This window comes from Perna viridis, chromosome 4 (assembly GCF_037379345.1).
Source record: "Perna viridis isolate PV_CMFRI_1.1 ecotype Kerala chromosome 4, ASM3737934v1, whole genome shotgun sequence".
Classification (NCBI taxonomy): Eukaryota; Metazoa; Mollusca; class Bivalvia; order Mytilida; family Mytilidae; genus Perna; species Perna viridis.
Window position 1 is genome coordinate 4,232,225 of NC_142448.1, and position 21,380 is coordinate 4,253,604.

At 32.6% G+C, this 21,380-nt stretch overlaps 1 protein-coding gene across 1 annotated transcript in view; it reads left to right on the plus strand.

Moving 5' to 3' along the window:
• LOC148618498 (nucleolar protein 11-like) overlaps positions 1-18,341 on the plus strand; it is a 31,808-nt gene extending 13,467 nt beyond the window's left edge. Inside the window, exons 6-15 of the mRNA XM_088577512.1 lie at positions 1,075-1,233; positions 2,767-2,849; positions 5,519-5,656; positions 7,662-7,906; positions 10,424-10,549; positions 14,676-14,771; positions 15,226-15,304; positions 16,215-16,298; positions 17,229-17,336; positions 18,205-18,341. Coding sequence (XP_088433638.1) covers positions 1,075-1,233; positions 2,767-2,849; positions 5,519-5,656; positions 7,662-7,906; positions 10,424-10,549; positions 14,676-14,771; positions 15,226-15,304; positions 16,215-16,298; positions 17,229-17,336; positions 18,205-18,327 — 1,241 coding nt within the window. The 3' untranslated portion in view covers positions 18,328-18,341. The remainder of the gene's footprint in view (positions 1-1,074; positions 1,234-2,766; positions 2,850-5,518; positions 5,657-7,661; positions 7,907-10,423; positions 10,550-14,675; positions 14,772-15,225; positions 15,305-16,214; positions 16,299-17,228; positions 17,337-18,204) is intronic.
• Positions 18,342-21,380: the final 3,039 nt, after the last annotated feature.

Consider the following 21,380-nt stretch of genomic DNA (forward strand, 5'->3'; position numbering starts at 1 on the left):
ATGGTACTAGATAAGTAATGTTCAGACCAATGGTGGGTTTAATTGGACAAAGATGATTGTTACAAAGTGGTGATATACAACCAAAATGTCCCACTCTGTTTTACTTTCATAATCTGTATTTCTTTCAAGATGAATTATTGAGTGGTTTTATTAAAAACTTCTATTACACCATTATAAAACTGCAGTTTTCAAGCTAAGATGGAGAAAGATAGAAATCATAATCCTGTATAAAATTTCATTATATTTATTTCATCTGTCTTTAAATTGGTGCAAACAAGTTTAGGTTTCCAAAAATGATACTAACATAACACATGACTAATAAATAAGATTGGAAGTAGAATGTCTCATTTAGTAATAGGAAGAACTATGATCGAAGTGCTGTACAGTGAGGCCACTTACTCAAATCAATTTGAAGTCTGGCACTAGCATTTTAGCAAGTTCTAGAACTTTTAATTGTTTATGCTTGGTTTGTTATGTTCATTAATTTTTGCAATAGACAAACTTGTTTTGAATTGAGTTTTATCGTGTGTTATTGTGTATTTTATTGTTAGCATTAGCTTTGGGTATATGGTTTGAGCCCTTCAAACTAGTTCTACCTCACCACATGTTTGATTATGCCTATCCCAAGTCAGGTACCTTGAGCTTATGTCAATCTACTGGTATTTGTACTTTAATTTTATATGTTTAAAATGTGATGTTATGCCCATTATGCTTAACTGGTATATTTATAGTTTCTGGATGTTGGAAACATTCATAGGCTGCCTTTGACTGTGTTATTTTTTCACTGTTTGGTAGGATTGTTGTCTTTATGACACACTCCTTGTATTCTTATTCTCTCTTGTGTTATAATTTTGATAGGTACCAAGCAAAAAACTTTAGTCCTATTTTTTATCATTTCTTAAGTAAGTTTTTCCCTGGGAATTACCTGGTATGAAGAAACAGAGAATAGAAGTTATATAAAAATGTTATGTTTAAGCTAGCAAGTTTTTTTATGAAACAAAATATGTTAACCTTTTGGTTATTTTAGATGCAAATATACTTTAAATGTCATTGATGTCTGATTTTATTTTTTAGATAAAACTGGAGCATTATACAGCATTACCATATCACCTTTAACCAATGATGTTGGTACCAGTAGGCTGTGTAATGTTAGTGATCTTACAGAATCAGTTGCCATGGTTATACTAAATTCTACACATATTGCCCTGGCTGGGATACAAAGAGAAAAACAGAGTAAATAATGCGATACTTTAAAACAGTGGTAATCAAGAATCCGGAAACAGTGAAAAATGCTTTTCATTGACCAACAAATTTTGCTGATGACTCCCAATCATTTTCCAATATCAGACATAAAAAATTGTTAACCCTTATAAATTCCAGTCTGCATGATTTAATTAGTGTCTAAACATCCTGTCTACCTGTCTCTTAATTGTTTATTAGAAATTAATTGAAAGGTGTGTGTCAATGTGCGATGTGCAGCCACCTGTGACTGTGATTTACCTGTAACTGATTAGTTGATTGCATAATAAAATTAACGATACACATGCAGCATCATTCTGTATACGAATGAATTGAAGTGACTTTTTGAATTTTCATACATTTATTACTTGATTTATAAAATTAAGAAAAAGATTTACAAAAGTTTTACTCACTACATCATTTTCCTGCTGATCTTTCAGTGGTAACTTAAGCACATGGTGCTGAAACTACGAAACTAGTCAGAGTTTGTAATTTATAATTTTATCGATTGAATCCTTTTAACAAAGAAGTCAACAACCCATTTCATCAATATAACAAAATGTATTCACAATTTTCTTTTATCTATTAACATTTTCATCACTCAGAACTTCTTGGCTCTTTGCAGATGAATAAGTCAGAGAAATATGATGTCATGTTTACTTGTTCAAATGTCCAAACTTGATGAAATAATACAAATTCCAATATTTATCTTTAAATAAGAACACAAAAATGTTTTAAGTTTATTCTGGATCTAAGCATGTAAAGGACTGACAATATTTCATCTGTTGAAGTTTGATAAAATGATTGACATGGGCTGTCAGAACCTTGGTGGTAATACTTGGTCTAATACATAGTTTTGGTTGTTAAGGAATGTTTTTGAATATACAACAGGTTTATAAAAAGTGTTAACTGCTATGAAATAAGTTTATTATATGGAACCTGTGATAATTGAAAACATATCAGGAAAGGTTTTGGGACCCACATGGGGTCTGAGAGTAGGCCAGAGCATCAACACAGAAGTCCAGCCGCTAATAGGACATTAACTGAGTTCTTTGGTCAGATATCCAGAAGGCTTGGCTCCGCTACCTTCTGCTACTAATTGGCATTACTAACAGAATCCCGTTAAGGAGCAGTCGTGTGAGATCTGTAAGGATTGTCAAGACCGTAAAAATCCCCAATCATCATCAAAAACATCCCTTACAATTAAAATACAAGAGGATTCCAGTCCAAACAATTGATTCAATAACAGAATGTTCAAACTGTGAACTGGGGACTGGAAGGTTTTTATGATGTCACAGTATCAAACAAGGTTATAGGAAATACCTTTGTAACCTGATAAAAACTAACCAACTAGAGAGCTTGTTATATATCAAATAAATATCAAAACAGTAGGAGACAATAGAAAATCATATTTTCTTAGGACAGCACATTTTTACTCATAGTATTTTCATCACTAAAAATGCAGAATCACTCCTGACCTATTTATATGAATTGTAATTATTTTGTATAGCTTGTTATTTCTTCCAGCTGGCATTGGTATATTAGACACTCGATTTGATGTTCTGCACCAATTTAAACCATTCAGTGAACCCATCAAAGAAAAAGTGAAGGTATGACTCATACATTGCTGATTTCAATTTATATTTCAACACTAGTTTATATAACCTACATATAATCTCTATATATCTCTATTACACAAACACCATAATACTATGGTACAGAGAACAAACACCATAATACTATGATACAGAGAACAAACACCATAATACCATGGTACAGAGAACAAACACCATAATACTATGGTACAGAGAACAAACACCATAATACTATGGTACAGAGAACAAACACCATAATACTATGGTAAAGAGAACAAACACCATAATACTATGGTACAGAGAACAAACACCATAATACTACGGTACAGAGAACAAACACCATAATCCTACGGTACAGAGAACAAACACCATAATGCTACGGTACAGAGAACAAACACCATAATGCTACGATACAGAGAACAAACACCATAATGCTATGGTACAGAGAACAAACACCATAATACTATGGTAAAGAGAACAAACACCATAATACTATGATACAGAGAACAAACACCATAATACTATGGTAAAGAGAACAAACACCATAATACTATGATACAGAGAACAAACACCATAATACTATGGTACAGAGAACAAACACCATAATGCTATGGTACAGAGAACCAACAACATATTACCATGGTACAGAGAACAAACACCATAATACTACGGTACAGAGAACAAACACCATAATACTACGGTACAGAGAACAAAAATACTATGGTACAGAGAACAAACACCATAATACTACGGTACAGAGAACAAACAACATAATACTACGGTACAGAGAACAAACACCATAATACTACGGTACAGAGAACAAACACCATAATACTACGGTACAGAGAACAAAAATACTATGGTACAGAGAACAAACACCATAATACTACGGTACAGAGAACAAACACCATAATACTACGGTACAGAGAACAAACACCATAATACCATGGTACAGAGAACAAACACCATAATACTATGGTACAGAAAACAAATTCAATACAGTTTACATAGATACATAATATACATAAGAAATTGATTAGCGTACATGTATTGGAGGGAATAATGTTGAGTCACATTCATGATGAATTTCTATATACATGTACATATATTAAGAGAACTACCCTGGAGACAACATCTTTGTAATTTGTTGCATAAATTCACATAAATTGTTGAGAACTGAAGGTGATGAACTATTCATCAAAGCTTTAAATTTAATACTATTTGGTCTTTTAACAAATTTTCCTACGAGAAGAATTTTTCTGTCACTATCAAATGATGTGAACTTAAAACAAATAATAGAACTCATCCCCAATATCTCCCAAATTACTTAAAGAACATTTCTCTATTTTCCCAACATTTACTTTCAATGAGAAGGTTATTATTCAAGGTTCTAAATCTCACCTTACATAGTGGATACTATATAGTGATACCCATCATTTTAAATGACTGGTGTCTGATGATTAAAATTGGATTGTAGTTTTTTTCAACAGCTAATTTAAAAAGGCCAGTTCCAGTTTCAATACTAACTTATTTAGGATAGTGAGTAATTTAAATAGCTCTCTATGTTGAAATCTGCTCTACATTATACCAATGTGTCCTACTTAACTACTTCAGAACACCTGTGTTATCGTTTGGACACTGCCTTTTAAGTTTGAATAAATGTGAATTATGATGACCTTAACCTCTATATTATACCACCTACCTGTGTGTTTGGGTCGGTTTAACTCTATATGCAAGTGATTTACTTGTTTCTGATTTGATAACACTTTTCATTTTATTTTGATATTCATAGACCTTTTTTTAGTTTCAATTACTTAATTGAACTGAATGCCAAAACTTCTTTTAATAAGAATTTGTTAAACAGAGATTCTTTCTAGCTGAAGTAGTTGTAAGAGCTTAAAGTTATGGTAACATTCATTACACTTTTGCAAAAAGGCCATGTTTAACTTGCAATATAAATGTATGCACCAGTCTTTCTAAGGACCTTCTTAATAATAAAAAGTTTTTAGAGAAAAGTTGTTTAAGATATTTTGTAATATGATTGTAAATACTAGTATCATTTTTAAATGGTTTTTTTTCTTTGGTTTACAGTGACTGTGTATATTAGATGCTCTAAAATATAAGCTTGAAAATGTAGCAGTATAGAAAATTTAATAATGATTTATATGGCCTCATTGAGTTGTATTTACTTGACATCTGTAGGTTAAGGTCATCATAATTGACAGCTATTCAAACTTAAAAGGCAGTGTTCAAAAGATCACACAGGTGTTCTAAAGTAGTGAAGTAGAACACATTGGTATAATGTAGAGCAGGTTTCTATCTAGAGAGCTGTTTAAATTACTAACTAGCCTGCATAAATTAGTATTGAAATTGGAACTGGTCTATTTCAACTAGCTGTAAGTTTTGTTGTTTTGAACATTTGTTATCTCCCCTTATTTGTGGCATGAGAACTGATTAAATTATTTTTTAAGACTCAGCATAATTTTTATGTACAGTGAAATATAGATTGAACTTGTTTTTCAGCACAATGTTTTTTTTCAGCTATACTTTTGCCATCTTTTTTTTTTTGTTGTAACTTTTGATGCCCATAGATAATTGTTTCACAACATAAGTGAGATATCAATAAATGATTCCCAGTTCTCCATGGATCACTACAAATATAAGATTTGTTTTTCTATTTGTAGATTTTTCACTGTTTAAATAGTTTATTTGTGTCATGTGGTAAAACTTTGTACATGTATAAGTACTCCTGTCCAAGGTCAACAGTAGCAACCATCCTGGGAAAACAGAGAATAAAGACTGATCCACAATGCAACAAACTGGTAAGTTAGTAGTCAGTGTCATGGGTCAAAAGTAGATCTTGGTAAACAGAACATCATGACATTGACTACTGGTCATAGTTATACAATGAAACTTCTCCAAACTAGACCCTAAAAAACTGGTCTACCCTTCAAACTGGCCGTTTTCAAAAGTCGCAGCCAATATACCTTAACACCTGTGTGTTTAGTCTTTACTAGACTGGCCACCAGCCAAAACCATACATTGGTCGGTTTTTCACAGTTTTAGGTACATAATTCAAGTAAAAACAACATCTCATTTCCTGACGACCAGTTGTGGTTCACCTGTAATAAATGTATCAGCAAAACAGTAAATGAATGCCTAATTAATAATTCATTCACTGACCGCATTTCATTGGTGGACAGATGCTAATTGAAGTGGACAGTTGTTTAAAGAGTATTCAAGGGAACCAAGGTTATAGCGGTAATCAAAAGAATGTAATCCAGGGGCAAAGGCCAGACATGGAAAACAGACATACACAACAAAGAACATAAAGTAATTAAATTCATACATACAAAGTAACAAAAGCAAATGGGCAACTCGGACTCCACTAAAAACTGGGAGCATGGACCAGGTTGACATGTCCTCATGAGGATATGTGAAAAACCTTTTGAACATTTGATATAACTAGTCATTTAATAGTGAGATCTTTGTCAATTATTGTGAAATGTACCCAAAATAAAACAATAAAAAGGTCAATTTATTGAACTTTGATGATTGGTAGTTTAATAAAACAGAAAAATGGTTAATTACCGGCAATAGCTCTTTGATCTTTAGTACACATTCTGTCTAAAATGTGAACATTATTTTTTGGCCGTAATGTTTGATTTTAATCAAACCATTTACAAATGATGTATGCTTTGAAATGTAAGAAAGAGCCCAAAGTTTTGAATTTGCATCAAACATGTCTCGACCAGCAAACTGACAATGTGTAGAGTTATAAATGGCAGTTTTATATCTGTTCAGTTCTATGCAAAGAATTTTCTCTCTATGGTTCTCTTTTTTAATTTCTTATGATATATATATAAAATAATGCAAAGGTGGGGGGGGGGCAAAATTTTACACAGGATCTTGACAATGCTTGAAGGTCTGTATTTATTTTAGGGTAAAATTTTTATTTTCCCTTTCTGCAGTTAATAAATGTTAGCACCGAGCAACTATAGAAGCTGTTAGCAAAGCTTACTTAAGGATACCACGGTCTCTCCACCGGTCAAAGTATAAAAGTCATCAGACAACAAGTTGATGTTGTTTTGGTCTGAAATGCAATCCCACCATATCACAAATGAATATAAAACCTTTTTTTTTAAGTACATGTATCAAATGACTGTGATAAGAAGTTGCAGGGAAAAACTGTAATGAAAAAGTTTTGTACTGACAAAAAGACCAATGAATTCTGAAAATGGAGAGTACTTTAAAGTGTAGTGTTTCACATGTATATACAACATATCTTTAGAATGCTTGTATACTTTTAAATAACAGTCCAATATATTTTGTTGTTGACTTTTCTTTAAAAAGGATTGTTTTTTATATGCCTTGCTGTATTTTAGAAATGCCTTATGAACTGATTTAAACTCTTAAAGAGTTTATACTTTACTCCATGTCTAAATACTTTTTTTGTAAATTAGATTTTTTTATTAAACACTCAGATGATGTCACGTTGTATTGTGATAATGTCTCATTTGAATTTCTTTTCAGTTTTAGTTTTGATAATCTTGAGGTCGTTAATATTTCATGAAATTCCATTAATTTTTGTTCACAATGGCAGAGATGTTTAGTGGAATGTATAGGTTTAACTACTTCATTTAGACAAAACAAATTGATAAGTAAAAGATAACAGATTACATATAGGGACTTAATTAAACATTGTTGTATACATGATATTTTTTAAATACTAGTTTTTATAGATTGTGGTTTATTTGCAAGTGAAAATAGATTAGAATAATGGCTTATACAGATTGTATTGAGATGGCAGTACATTGTATTTTTCAGGAGAAGAGAGATACAGATAAACGAGAGAACTTACGAAACACTCTTTCACAACTGTCTGATATAACTGGTGTTACTAATTACAAGACATTTTCTGAAAAGTTCAGTAAGGTTAAACCCATTCTTATAGAGGAAGGTGGATCAGGAGACATCATGCTTCAGTTCTTACACAGATGTTTGTCTGAAAACAAATTCTATCCTCAGTCAGAAATACAGTTTCTAATAGAGAAACTACTTATACCTACTGTGTAAGTAGTACAGGTATAAAGGACATCTTATTTGGATGGAAATGTTAGATGTATTAAGTATTATGTTGTGAATGAAATACACATTTGAATATTACATTTAGAATAACGTCAATTTTGAAGTCAAGATCAGTAGTATCACAGCAAACCCTATAGATTAGTTTATGGTGTACTCTCAAGATGTTCAAAACTGATGTTATTCTGTTTATCACAGTCAATTTGACTTCAAGGGAATAGAAACTGTTTTCAACATGTGGGACATATTGATAGTCTTTGTATTATACAAGAAGAATCTAAAGTTCATTTTCCTGTATTGTACTTAATTATCTAATTATACAGGATAATTGCTCTAAATCTATGGTTACAAGAAGTAACCTTCTTTGCTATAAGATAATCTTTACCAGATGGCAGCATAAATTATGATGAAAATGTGGCACTATATCTAAAGTAGTATTTTAGTAAACAACCCAAAAACTGTGAAGAATGCACAGTTTGTTACCAATAAAAATGATGAAAGTGGTTGTGAAATATATTTCACATGTAAGTGAAGTTAACATTTCTGTTAAATGGAATATACACAAGTTAATAGTGGAACAAAAAGGGCATATATTTATTATTTTTAATGCAAGTCATTGACACTGCTGATGTATTAATTTTTTTACAGCAAGTTGAAAAGGACCAAAAGGTCACACAGGTGTTCTGAAGTAGTTAAGTAGGACACACTGGTATAATGTAGGGCAGATTTCTATCTAGAGAGCTATTTAAGCTACTTAGTAGCCTACCAAGATTTGTATTGAAATTGGAACTGGTCCTTTTCAACTTGCTGTAAAAAAAATTCACTGTACATACTCGGAATTATGCAATATTGGAGACCAAACAAAAGGAATAGTTATTGGGAAAAAAAATGACTTTGAGAGACTTTGACCACATGTTAAGATAAAGCATTAGATGATAGTACTAAGGAAGGCTAAGTGCCACAGATACATCATTATCATGATCCATGGTGGGAAAAAAATGTCAGCTGCCTGTGTTAATGTTTATCAGTTAAATAAGACTAATTAGTGGGGCTTTGGAATTAAAGAAACACATTTTTAGGTATGTGATGGAAACAGCGACATTTACCTGTACCATATTTATTTTTGTCTATGTTGACTGTGCACATTAATCAAGAATATTTGAGCTGGAAGTAGGATTTGAATAGGATACAATATCTATTTCATAAAATACGACTTCTGTAGTGATGACTTCAGTCTTGTAGCAACATAACCCAGAAGCTTAATTGTAACAAGTCTAGCACGATACGAAAAGTCTGCATAGTTGCAGCAAGGTCTGGCATAATGTATGAGTTGTGATATGAAAACTCCAAAGGCAGGTGCTGAAGGGATGTTGTCACAAATGAAAGGAAAGTTGACAATATGGAATGAAAAGTCATCGCATTTGTCGTATAGTTTGGTCAATAGTTTTCCTTTACCATCGATCTCATAGTGTAGGTCAAGATATGAGACTGACTTCACAGTGTCTGTTGTATCCTTTATCTCTTAAGTTCTGTGGGGTAGATACCATATATAAAATTCCTGAAACTAGGATTGTTTAATGATAATATGTCATCTACATAGCAATGGTAGTTATAGATTTTTCAATATTTTCTATAAAATCAATAATTTAATGACAATGGTAATGATATTTTATATTCTACATGGATGTTACTTGTAATTTACCTGTAAATTCAATGTTACTGTTTCTATGTATGAATTTGACAAATTCTAATTAAAAGTGTTGCTGTTTCGATATAGGTGTCATGTCACTGTTTAGATTGACATTGTTTTGATATAGCCCCCATTTTTGTATGCATGTTTACATACATACTATTAAATTAGTTTAAAACTCTTTTGGGGTTCCTATTCCATTTAACACTTTTGTTGGAAATTACCAATGATTTTTTTATTATCACAGTAGAAGCCTGAGATGAAAAATATCATTTGGTATGAGTGGGTATAAAATCAAAATGTGAAAAAAAAGAAAGGTAAATGCATTCTTAACCATTTCTTGTTTTTTGAGTCAATTTCCAAATCCATGTAGTTATGCCCAAATCTAGAAATTGTGTTAAGTGTGTTTTTTAATATAAAGAATATCATTTTGAACCTGGAAGATATTTTTTTAACTATTTTACACAAAACAGCACTGCTTAATAAAAAATGTGATTTTTATGTATTCTGGAAATCTCATAGTAAATCCTTTTATTGTTTTGATTTTACATTAATGTTAGTGACTCTGTGATATATCAATTTTTATACCCTCTCTGCTTTTTCAACAACAGAAAAATAGACAATGTGGTTGAGATGTTGGGTGTATCCTTCACTAACAGTTATTCTAGTTTTCAATTTCCTGATGTTAATGATCATAGTTTTTCTTTTCTTTTCTTTTCTTTTAAACACATTTTTTAAGATAATGATTACTTAAAATAATGATTACTTAAGGTAAAGATTTTAAAAAAATATTCATCTTTCTATTGTTTTTTAGGTATGTTGGAGACCTTACAGACACATTGATAAGACACAGAGATTTGATACTACTACACACCATGTTACTTCACCTGTCAAATATTCCTGAGTCCTGTCTGTGTAAAACACTACAGTTTATACTCAGGTAATGTGTGACAGATCTCTGAGTCTGGTCTGTGTAAAACACTACAGTTTATACTTAGGTAATGTGTGACAGATCTCTGAGTCTGGTCTGTCTAACATTCTACAGTTTATACTCAGGTAATGTGTGACAGATCTCTGAGTCTGGTCTGTGTAAAACACTACAGTTTATACTCAGGTAATGTGTGACCAATCTCTTAGTCTGGTCTGTGTAAAACACTACACTTTTATACTTAGGTAATATGTGACAGATCATCTTAGTCTGGTCTGTGTAAAACACTACACTTTATACTTATGTAATGTGTGACCGAACTCTGAGTCTGGTCTGTGTAAAACACTACAGTTTATACTTGGGTAATATGTGACAGATCATCTTAGTCTGGTCGATGTAAAACACTACACTTTATACTTAGGTAATGTGTGACCGATCTCTGAGTCTGGTCTGTGTAAAACACTACAGTTTATACCAAAGTAATCTGTGACCAATCTATGAGTCTGGTCTGTGTAAAACGCTACACTTTTATACTTAGGTAATATGTGACAGATCATCTTAGTCTGGTCTGTGTAAAACACTACAGTTTATACTTAGGTCAGTGTGACCGATCTCTGAGTGGTCTGTGTAAAACACTACAGTTTATACTCAGGTAATGTGTGACAGATCTCTGAGTCTGGTCTGTGTAAAACACTACAGTTTATACTTAGGTAATGTGTGACAGATCTCTGAGTCTGGTCTGTGTAACATTCTACAGTTTATACTCAGGTAATGTGTGACAGATCTCTGAGTCTGGTCTGTGTAAAACACTACACTTTATACTCAGGTAATGTGTGACAGATCTCTGAGTCTGGTCTGTGTAAAACACTACACTTTTATACTTAGGTAATATGTGACAGATCATCTTAGTCTGGTCTGTGTAAAACACTACAGTTTATACTTAGGTAATGTGTGACAGATCATCTTAGTCTGGTCTGTGTAAAACACTACACTTTATACTCAGGTAATGTGTGACAGATCTCTGAGTCTGGTCTGTGTAACATTCTACAGTTTATACTCAGGTAATGTGTGACAGATCTCTGAGTCTGGTCTGTGTAACATTCTACAGTTTATACTCAGGTAATGTGTGACAGATCTCTGAGTCTGGTCTGTGTAACATTCTACAGTTTATACTCAGGTAATGTGTGACAGATCTCTGAGTCTGGTCTGTGTAAAACACTACACTTTACACTCAGGTAATGTGTGACAGATCTCCGAGTCTGGTCTGTGTAAAACACTACACTTTATACTTAGGTAATGTGTGACAGATCTCTGAGTCTGGTCTGTGTAAAACACTACACTTTATACTTAGGTCAGTGTGACAGATCTCTGAGTCTGGTCTGTGTAAAACACTACACTTTATACTTAGGTAATGTGTGACAGATCTCCGAGTCTGGTCTGTGTAAAACACTACACTTTATACTCAGGTAATGTGTGACAGATCTCTTGAGTCTGGTCTGTGTAAAACACTACACTTTATACTTAGGTCAGTGTGACAGATCTCTGAGTCTGGTCTGTGTAAAACACTACACTTTATACTCAGGTAATGTGTGACAGATCTCCGAGTCTGGTCTGTGTAAAACACTACACTATATACTCAGGTAATATGTGACAGATCACTGGGTCTGGTCTGTGTAAAACACTACATTTTATACTAAGGTAATATGTGGCAGATCATCTTAGTCTGGTCTGTGAAAAACACTACACTTTTATACTTAGGTAATACGAGACAGATTATCTTAGTCTGGTCTGTGTAAAACACTACACTTTATACTTAGGTAATATGTGGCAGATCATCTTAGTCTGGTCTGTGTAAAACACTACAGTTTCTACTCAGGTAATGTGTGACAGATCTCTGAGTCTGGTCTGTGTAAAACACTACACTTTATACTCCGGTAATATGTGACAGATCACTGGGTCTGGTCTGTGTAAAACTCTACACTTTATACTAAGGTAATATGTGACAGATCATCTTAGTCTGATCTGTGTAAAACACTACAGTTTATACTTGGGTAATATGTGACAGATCATCTTAGTCTGGTCTGTGTAAAACACTACACTTTATACTTAGGTAATGTGTGACCGATCTCTGAGTCTGGTCTGTGTAAAACACTACAGTTTCTACTCAGGTAATGTGTGACAGATCTCTGAGTCTGGTCTGTGTAAAACACTACACTTCATACTCAGGTAATATGTGACAGATCATCTTAGTCTGGTCTGTGTAACATACTACAGTTTATACTCAGTTAATGTGTGACAGATCTCTGAGTCTGGTCTGTGTAAAACACTACACTTCATACTCAGGTAATATGTGACAGATCATCTTAGTCTGGTCTGTGTAACATACTACAGTTTATACTCAGGTAATGTGTGACAGATCTCCGAGTCTGGTCTGTGTAAAACACTTCACTTTATACTTAGGTAATATGTAACAGATCATCTTAGTCTGGTCTGTGTAACATACTACAGTTTATACTCAGGTAATGTGTGACAGATCTCTGAGTCTGGTCTGTGTAAAACACTACATTTTATACTAAGGTAATATGTGGCAGATCATCTTAGTCTGGTCTGTGTAAAACACTACACTTTTATACTTAGGTAATACGAGACAGATTATCTTAGTCTGGTCTGTGTAAAACACTACATTTTATACTTAGATAATATGTGGCAGATCATCTTAGTCTGGTCTGTGTAAAACACTACAGTTTCTACTCAGGTAATATGTGACAGATCTCTGAGTCTGGTCTGTGTGAAACACTACACTTTATACTCCGGTAATATGTGACAGATCACTGGGTCTGGTCTGTGTAAAACTCTACACTTTATACTAAGGTAATATGTGACAGATCATCTTAGTCTGATCTGTGTAAAACACTACAGTTTATACTTGGGTAATATGTGACAGATCATCTTAGTCTGGTCTGTGTAAAACACTACAGTTTATACTTGGGTAATGTGTGACCGATCTCTGAGTGGTCTGTGTAAAACACTACAGTTTATACTTAGGTAATGTGTGACCGATCTCTGAGTCTGGTCTGTGTAAAACACTCCACTTCATACTCAGGTAATATGTGACAGATCATTTTAGTCTGGTCTGTGTAGCATTCTACAGTTTATACTTAGGTAATGTGTGACAGATCTCCGAGTGTGGTCTGTGTAAAACAGTACACTTTTATACTCAGATAATATGTGACAGATCATCTTAGTCTGGTCTGTATAACATACTACAGTTTATACTTATGTAATGTGTGACCGATCTCTGAGTCTGGTCTGTGTAAAACACTTCACTTTATACTTAGGTAATATGTGACAGATCATCTTAGTCTGGTCTGTGTAACATACTACAGTTTATACTCAGGTAATGTGTGACAGATCGCTGAGTCTGGTCTGTGTAAAACACTACAGTTTATACTCGGGTAATGTGTGATAGATCTCCGAGTCTGGTCTGTGTAAAACACTACACTTTATACTTAGGTAATGTGTGACAGATCTCTGAGTCTGGTCTGTGTAAAACACTAGTTTCTACTCGGGTAATTTGTGACAGATCTCTGAGTCCTGTCTGTGTAAAACACTACAGTTTATACTTGGGTAATTTGTGACAGATTTGTAAGTCCTGTCTGCATAAAACACTACACTTTATACTCAGGTAATTTGTGACAGATCTCTTAGTCTGGTCTGTGAAAAACACTACACTTTTATACTTAGGTAATACGAGACAGATCATCTTAGTCTGGTCTGTGTAACATATTACAGTTTATACTCAGGTAATGTGTGACAGGTCTCTGAGTCTGGTCTGTGTAAAACTCTACACTTTATACTCAGGTAATATGTGATAGATCTCCGAGTCCTGACTGTGTGAAATACTACAGTTTCTGTTAATCTTAACAATTTCTACCCTTGCATCGTTGGACAAATCTTTAAACATTTCACTAAATTTCTTTAATTTCATTGGACAGTATTTTTCAGAAAGATTATGTGTTCCTGTTCCCTAGTTAAATACTTCAATATCAGTTTGGATTTAATTACTTGAAAATGATTTACATGTAATTCAGTTTTAAATAATAGTTGTAATTAATTAAATTTTTCTTTATTCGATCAGTTTAGATGAGAAGGATATGACTAAAGTATCACCACAGAGTACAACTGAAGGTACACCAGAAGGATGTCCATTGTCTACAACCAAAGCTCTATATGTGTATCCTTTGTACAAATTGTATTATACAATGAAACCTGCTAAAACCTGCCTGGATTTTTACTTTAGGATTGGTTTGGTTTAGACAGGTGTTCAGTTCACTAAGGTTCAAATATTTGAACATATATATGGTACTTTATAAAGTGTCCGGTTTAGAAAGGGTTTTGGATCCTTCATGTTTCAGTTTTAATACTTTTCACTATACAATTTACCATTTTATTTTTTCTTAAACATAAAAAATTATGAATTGTGAAAATTGATATGTGTACTGATTTTATTTCACATACTATCATATATATCTGATAGTATTCATATGCCTGTAGTTAAATAAGAAAAAAATCTTGTAGCTGATAAAAAAGTTACAATGTACCTAAACTAAGATTCAGCCATATTGATTCATTGCTTCATCTTTATTCTGACATCTGTACTTTATAATATGACTTTAACTAAAGTTCAGTAACCAGATATTACAGATACCATTTAATGATGTTTTCTTGGTGGAGTGTATCAAAACTTTGACTTTCCAAAATGTATTAGTATGTATTTATTTATTGCAATATTATCTAAATGTTTTAGCAAGTTTCTTTTATCATTGCTTACAAAAGTGTTTTTTATACCCTTGCTTGGAAAGGTATATAATGATCATCCTCTGTGTATATATGTTTGTCTGTACATTCCTAGTAAACCACTGAACAGAATTTGATGAAACTTGTCACACATGCTTTACCTCATGATGCCATTGTGCAATTCCAGTGTGGAAAACCACCACTCACCAGCTTGCCAAATAAGGGTACATGTGTAATTTTGCAAGTTCTCATTAGATTACACTCGTCAATTTGGCGACAGTCATTTGATTGGTGAGTTCCAAGGAAAGTTAACCAGCCAACAGGTTATTTAGTTAAGCATCCCTTAACAACATACATTAAAAACATGTTCCCTACATTTTAAGAAGTTTAGCTTTAGATCTAATATGTCAAGTGAATTTTGACATGATATGTACAATTTTATTGATGTAAAGCATTGTTTACAATCTGCCATTTTAATTTCCGGTAAGCAGGATGTGCCAAAAACCTACGTGATGGTCCTGATCTCGAATTAGTATTCAAACAAAATTATCTTGGTAATTTATGATATGTTACCCTAAATTATTTGTTTATTTGAAGGCATCAGTTATAGGAAGAAATAATTTAGAATCACAAAAGATGAAAAAAAAATGTGAAGAAATTAATTTTCTTGTGTGCATAATACTTATTGTTTAATTTTACCAGGAATATTCCATTTGATGTAACCGTTCCCAAGAAAGGAACAAATTCAATCCATACAACACTTCTAGGACTTACTTGAATTCAGTCAATTGACTGTGACATGGAAGTAATTTGTTTTGCTTTCTTGGGATTGAGCTCTATATATCTGGAGGAGCACTTATATTAAATCAATCTTTTTCAGTTGTTATTGGAGTATTTGTTTTCTTTGCTGGGCATAGGACAAGATAAGAAAGTATCCATCTATAATATTCCATCATTATCTCAGGTAAAGCTCCATACTATCAATATTACAGATTATCTCAAGTAAAGCTCCATACTATCAACATTACAGATTATCCGCTTTGGTGTAGTTTTGGGTCAAAACAGGTATTAATTGACTAATCTTGATTAGATCTTACAGCTAAGAATCTACTATTAAAGGAAGGCTTTGGTGGGTATTTAGTGTACTAACCATTAGAAGAATTGGGCTCTATGATGGACCAAAAAAAACCTAATATTTTTAAAAAAACTTTGCTGTTCAATATAAATGTATGGATCTCTATGTAATATATATCAGAAGGTTGACCACCAAATAGGTTAGACTAGGATTTATTTTTGGGGTGATGACCTTACCATTTATGAATTATGGGCAAAAATTTTTTTTTTCTTTTTCTGGACAGTATCTTGAGTAAATATGTTTTGAACAGTATGAATTTCTAAACCAAAAAATGAAAATTTGGATTAATTTTAGGGGTCATGATCCCCTTTGGTAATTAGGAGCCCAAATAGGGCCATAAACTGTTTTCTTGTTTACAGACAAAAACTGAGCAAGTATCAAATTACAAGTTTTTAAGTTTTTCACACTTTCTCTTTGGTCAAAAACCTATGTTGTGTCAAACAAAAAGGTAATCAGAATTTAGAGTTTTATCAAAATGAGGTGGTAGAAGGCTGTTCTTCATTTTTATCTTAGCAACTTGAAAATGGCTTGTAATTTGTTTTGTTACATGCAACATCAGATATAAGCCCTTTATTTAGTTTTTTTATTATTTCTGTTTTGTTTTAATTGACAGCAAAATTATAGAACTAATACATTATGTAACCATTATTTGCAATCGATTTCTTACTCTTAATACTGATTAATATTATAAATAATAAAATGCTGGTGTTCAACACAGATTTAATAAACCTTTTAAGATGTTTATCCTTTTCTTATCAGATAGTTGATTGGTTATGTTGCTTGTTAGACGGCCATTTTACACAGCTAATTATTTCCCCTGATGCACGGAGTGTACTTGTACATTTACACACAGAAGTAGAATCAAAAGTTAGTATTTATATTATAGGAGTAATAAGTTTCATTTTTACTATGCAAAATTATAACACTAATTACTAGTATTTATAAAGAAACAAACTTTTATTTTAAACACTAAATACTAGAAAAATTACTATGTAAACATAAACATCATTTGTTATTTTTTCAAAACAATAGTGTATTATTTATCACCCCAACTTTGTAGGAGTCTATACATGTAGTGATCATGGTGTCTATCTCTTTCTTCCAACTTCTTTGTTGCCCAATTTTCACTATAACTTTTTATCACAGTCACATGATATTTTGACAGAAGCTTTATATAGGTATGCCATAATGTAGCATTGGATCTCAGTCTGAAGCTTTATATAAGTATGCCATAATGTGTCATTGGATCTCAGTCTGAAGCTTTATATAAGTATGCCATAATGTTGGATTTGATCTCAGTCTGAAGCTTTATATAAGTATGCCGTAATGTGGGATTGGATCTCAGACGGAAGCAACATCCATTTATTTACATCTATTTATTTGTGGACTTTTGCCCATATAGTTACTGAGGGGTATCCTTTATGGAACTATTGTCAAATTTTATCTAGTTCATAAGCAATTCCTTTTTTGTGAAGAAAATTAATTAGGGCTCCAAATCGTAGTTACAGGTGTCTTTCAATCTCTCCATCAGTCTACAAAATTTTTAGAAATGAATAAAGTTGTAAACTTAAATTATGTTCATTCATTTAATATCTTATAATGATATACATTTTAAATGTTTGTCAAATTTGGGTAAATATCCTTTTTATCAAAATTTGCCATACTAGCCATGACCTAAAATTAGTTTAGTTTATCACAGTATATAGATGACAATCTAATTATTGTATGTTTACAGGTAGAGTTTTATGAAGAACTATTGAGTCTGGATGCCTTATTACAACAACTTAAGTCTAAATGTGCAATACCACAAAACAAAATGGTGGGACAATATTGTATTGAGGTTTTGCATATTCTATAAAGATATATGTTTTACGTGCAAGTTATTTTTTTAATGTGCCTTCTCCCCAAACCAAGTTACAGGCTATATTGACTATCAGTTTGTTGGTTTGTATGGTTTAATCCAGGCTATTTGCTTTGAAGCTTATTTTCCCTTGAAAATTTTATGTACATTTTAAATGCAATATGTAACCCCAAATTGTCAAATGGAATTCATTGTAGTTCTGTCTAATTGAAATATATGGAGCTTTTTTCAGTTTTTTCCTAGTTCATAATCAATGCTTAACTTTTGTAAAAACAATGGTTCTTGTATTTTGTTTATTTATTTGAATTTTTTGTTGTTAATTAATTTGAATTTTTGATCTTAGAATAAATCATCAAACCCTTTATGGGAATTATCTGATATTTGGCATGATGCCTCAGAACTATAGGTTTTTATAACCATTGAATTTTAGAGCTCTTATGTTGCAGCATTTTTTCTTTATTAATTTCCCTCCTGTCCTTTTTTGGAATTTCTGGATATACCACTGATCTTAACATTTTAAATACACAATACATATGCATTGGACTACACAATATTAATGACATAAATCATAGTGGAAAAGAACACAATATAGATATATATACCCAAGAAAGTTGCTGATGATATAGTTTGAGTTTTTCAAATCAATTTTTAGCTCGCCTGGCTGTAGGCTATGTGAGCTATTGCCATCACTTGACATCCATTGTCGGCGTTAACAATTTCTTCAACCATCTTCTCCATTGAAACAATGAATGGATTTGGATGAAACTTGAGATGATTGTTCCTTAGAGTATCTTGCACAAAAAGACGATTTGGATTTTTTTATTTGTTAAAAAACATGGCTGCCATTACTAAAAATGAAACATAGGGGTCAGACAGCAGATTTGTCCAAAACCGTTAGGTTCAACCAAATTCTGACATATTGTAAAAGTATTCAGCATGAGAACTATGTTGGAGTTATTGCCCTTTTGGATGTTTTCTGCTGTTTTTGAAGTTATTACTTTGTAAAATATTCTCCTCAGAAACTACGGTACAGAATTGAATGAAAGTTGGTATTTTTGTTTTTTAGGGTATCCTGAACAAAATGACCGTTTTTGATTTTTGATTGGTTATAAAACGTGGCCACTGTTACCAAAAATAGAACATATAGGTCAGACAGTAGTTTTTTGCATATATCTCCAAAACTTAGGTTTAGCCAAAATCTTTCATTGTTGGAATGATCCTTATTAATATGGCCTACAAAAGTCTCCAGGGATCAAAGTTGTCAGATGACTCCATGTAAGAGTTATTGCTCTTGAGAGGTGAAAAATGACGTTTTTAGCAGTTTTCAGCCAATATCTTGAAAACTAAAATGGATGGACTGAAACTTTCAATTGATGAAATGATCCTCATGATAAGTCCTACCATAGTCTTCATGGAGTCAAACTTTTAGGACAACTCCTTGTTAGAGTTATTGACCTTGAATGGCAAAAATGTGACCAGGTGAGTGAATTGGGCTCCTGGGAGCCTTTTGTTTAACTGCATATTTTTTTCTGTTGTGCATATGAACTCACAGAATTTTATGTCAACAGATTCCCATTAGGTGTAATGTATTTTCATTTTGATTTAATTTTGTCTGAATGTTGGCACAGCTATTTGAATATTTAGTGTAATATAAACAAAGATCCATAAGGCTACATGACAAAACTTGGTTACCTCAAGTGATATGAATATCAGTAGAAGTCAATACAACTTTAGGAGGTATGTTTTTATTATAGTCAGTTGGCATCTAAAATATAAAATTGAAATTACATTAAACCCAATAGGAATGGTTTTTTTTTTTTTTTGTTGAGATAAGGTTATTTCCCAGAGTTTGTATGTACTATGGTAAAAGGATCTGCAGTAGAAAAGTTATTTTAACATAAAAATTTAAGAGTAAATTGAACAAAAAGTAAATTGAAGAAGTACCCCAAAAAATGTTGATATCTATCAACTTGGTGCTACAATAATGTAGCACTTTTCACAAATTCTAGTTCAACTTTTCAATGCTTTATCAAGTCATTTTAGTCCCTTGTGCTAGAAGTTTGTTTTGTTTTTTGCCTCCCCCTCTCTCGGTATCCCTGTGGGTTCCACTCTAGAGTTTGTTGTGATGCCCAATCCATTTCTATTTCAGTAATTGATTGTTATCTTTTCCATAACTCATTGTTGGATATTTTGTTATGCCATCTGTGTCGAGGTTGTTTTGTGGCAAAAAAATATTGATTTAATGAATGCTGCTCTTTCTCCTAAGGTTTCTGACCCTTATAGGGTTTACATTTGTATGGAAAGATTTTTTATCTGAGTGCTAGTTCCTAAAGCAAAACTCCCCCCCCCCCAAATGGGCTTTAGTATGAAAATACCCTTTGTACTTTCTTTTTCTTGCTTTAATGTTCTCGTCTGTGCCTCCCGATGTACTGACAATACTTCCTAAGTGGTAAAAGTTTTGGGCGTCTTCTATGATGATGTTCATCCCTTAATTTCTTGTAATTTTTTTCATTCTGCTTCAGATCTGCTTTATTTTTTTTTTAAGAACACATTTTCTATTCGTTATTTCTACCAGATCTTTTTAATAATTGTAATAGGCCACGGACTGGGGTATCATAAAGAATTGAATGGCTTCAGATGGTGTGTTGTTAATGTCTCCTGTTTTCCCATTTCCAGATTTATTTATGGTTTCAATGCCTACAGCTTAAGTTAAGCTATTGGCTCTGATGTTTGATGTTAGATTATTTTCTAGCGGAATTTGATCAGTTTAGTACCACCTGTGAATTCTCTTTCCACCTGTAACGTTGTACTGCACGTTTTGTTGAGGCGTTGTTATCCATGATTGATGTACTTGATGTTAATTGTTTACACCTTAATTGTCTTGTAATGTTGGATAGCGTTTTGATGATTCCAGTCAACACCCCATTCTGGTTCTGTTCATATAACCTTTCCGGAATCCTCTAGGTTTTCTCTTTGAATTATGCTTCCAAAGTCATGAAAGATGACATTTGGTTTGCTGATAATGATCAGAGAAAGGTCACCAGAACAGA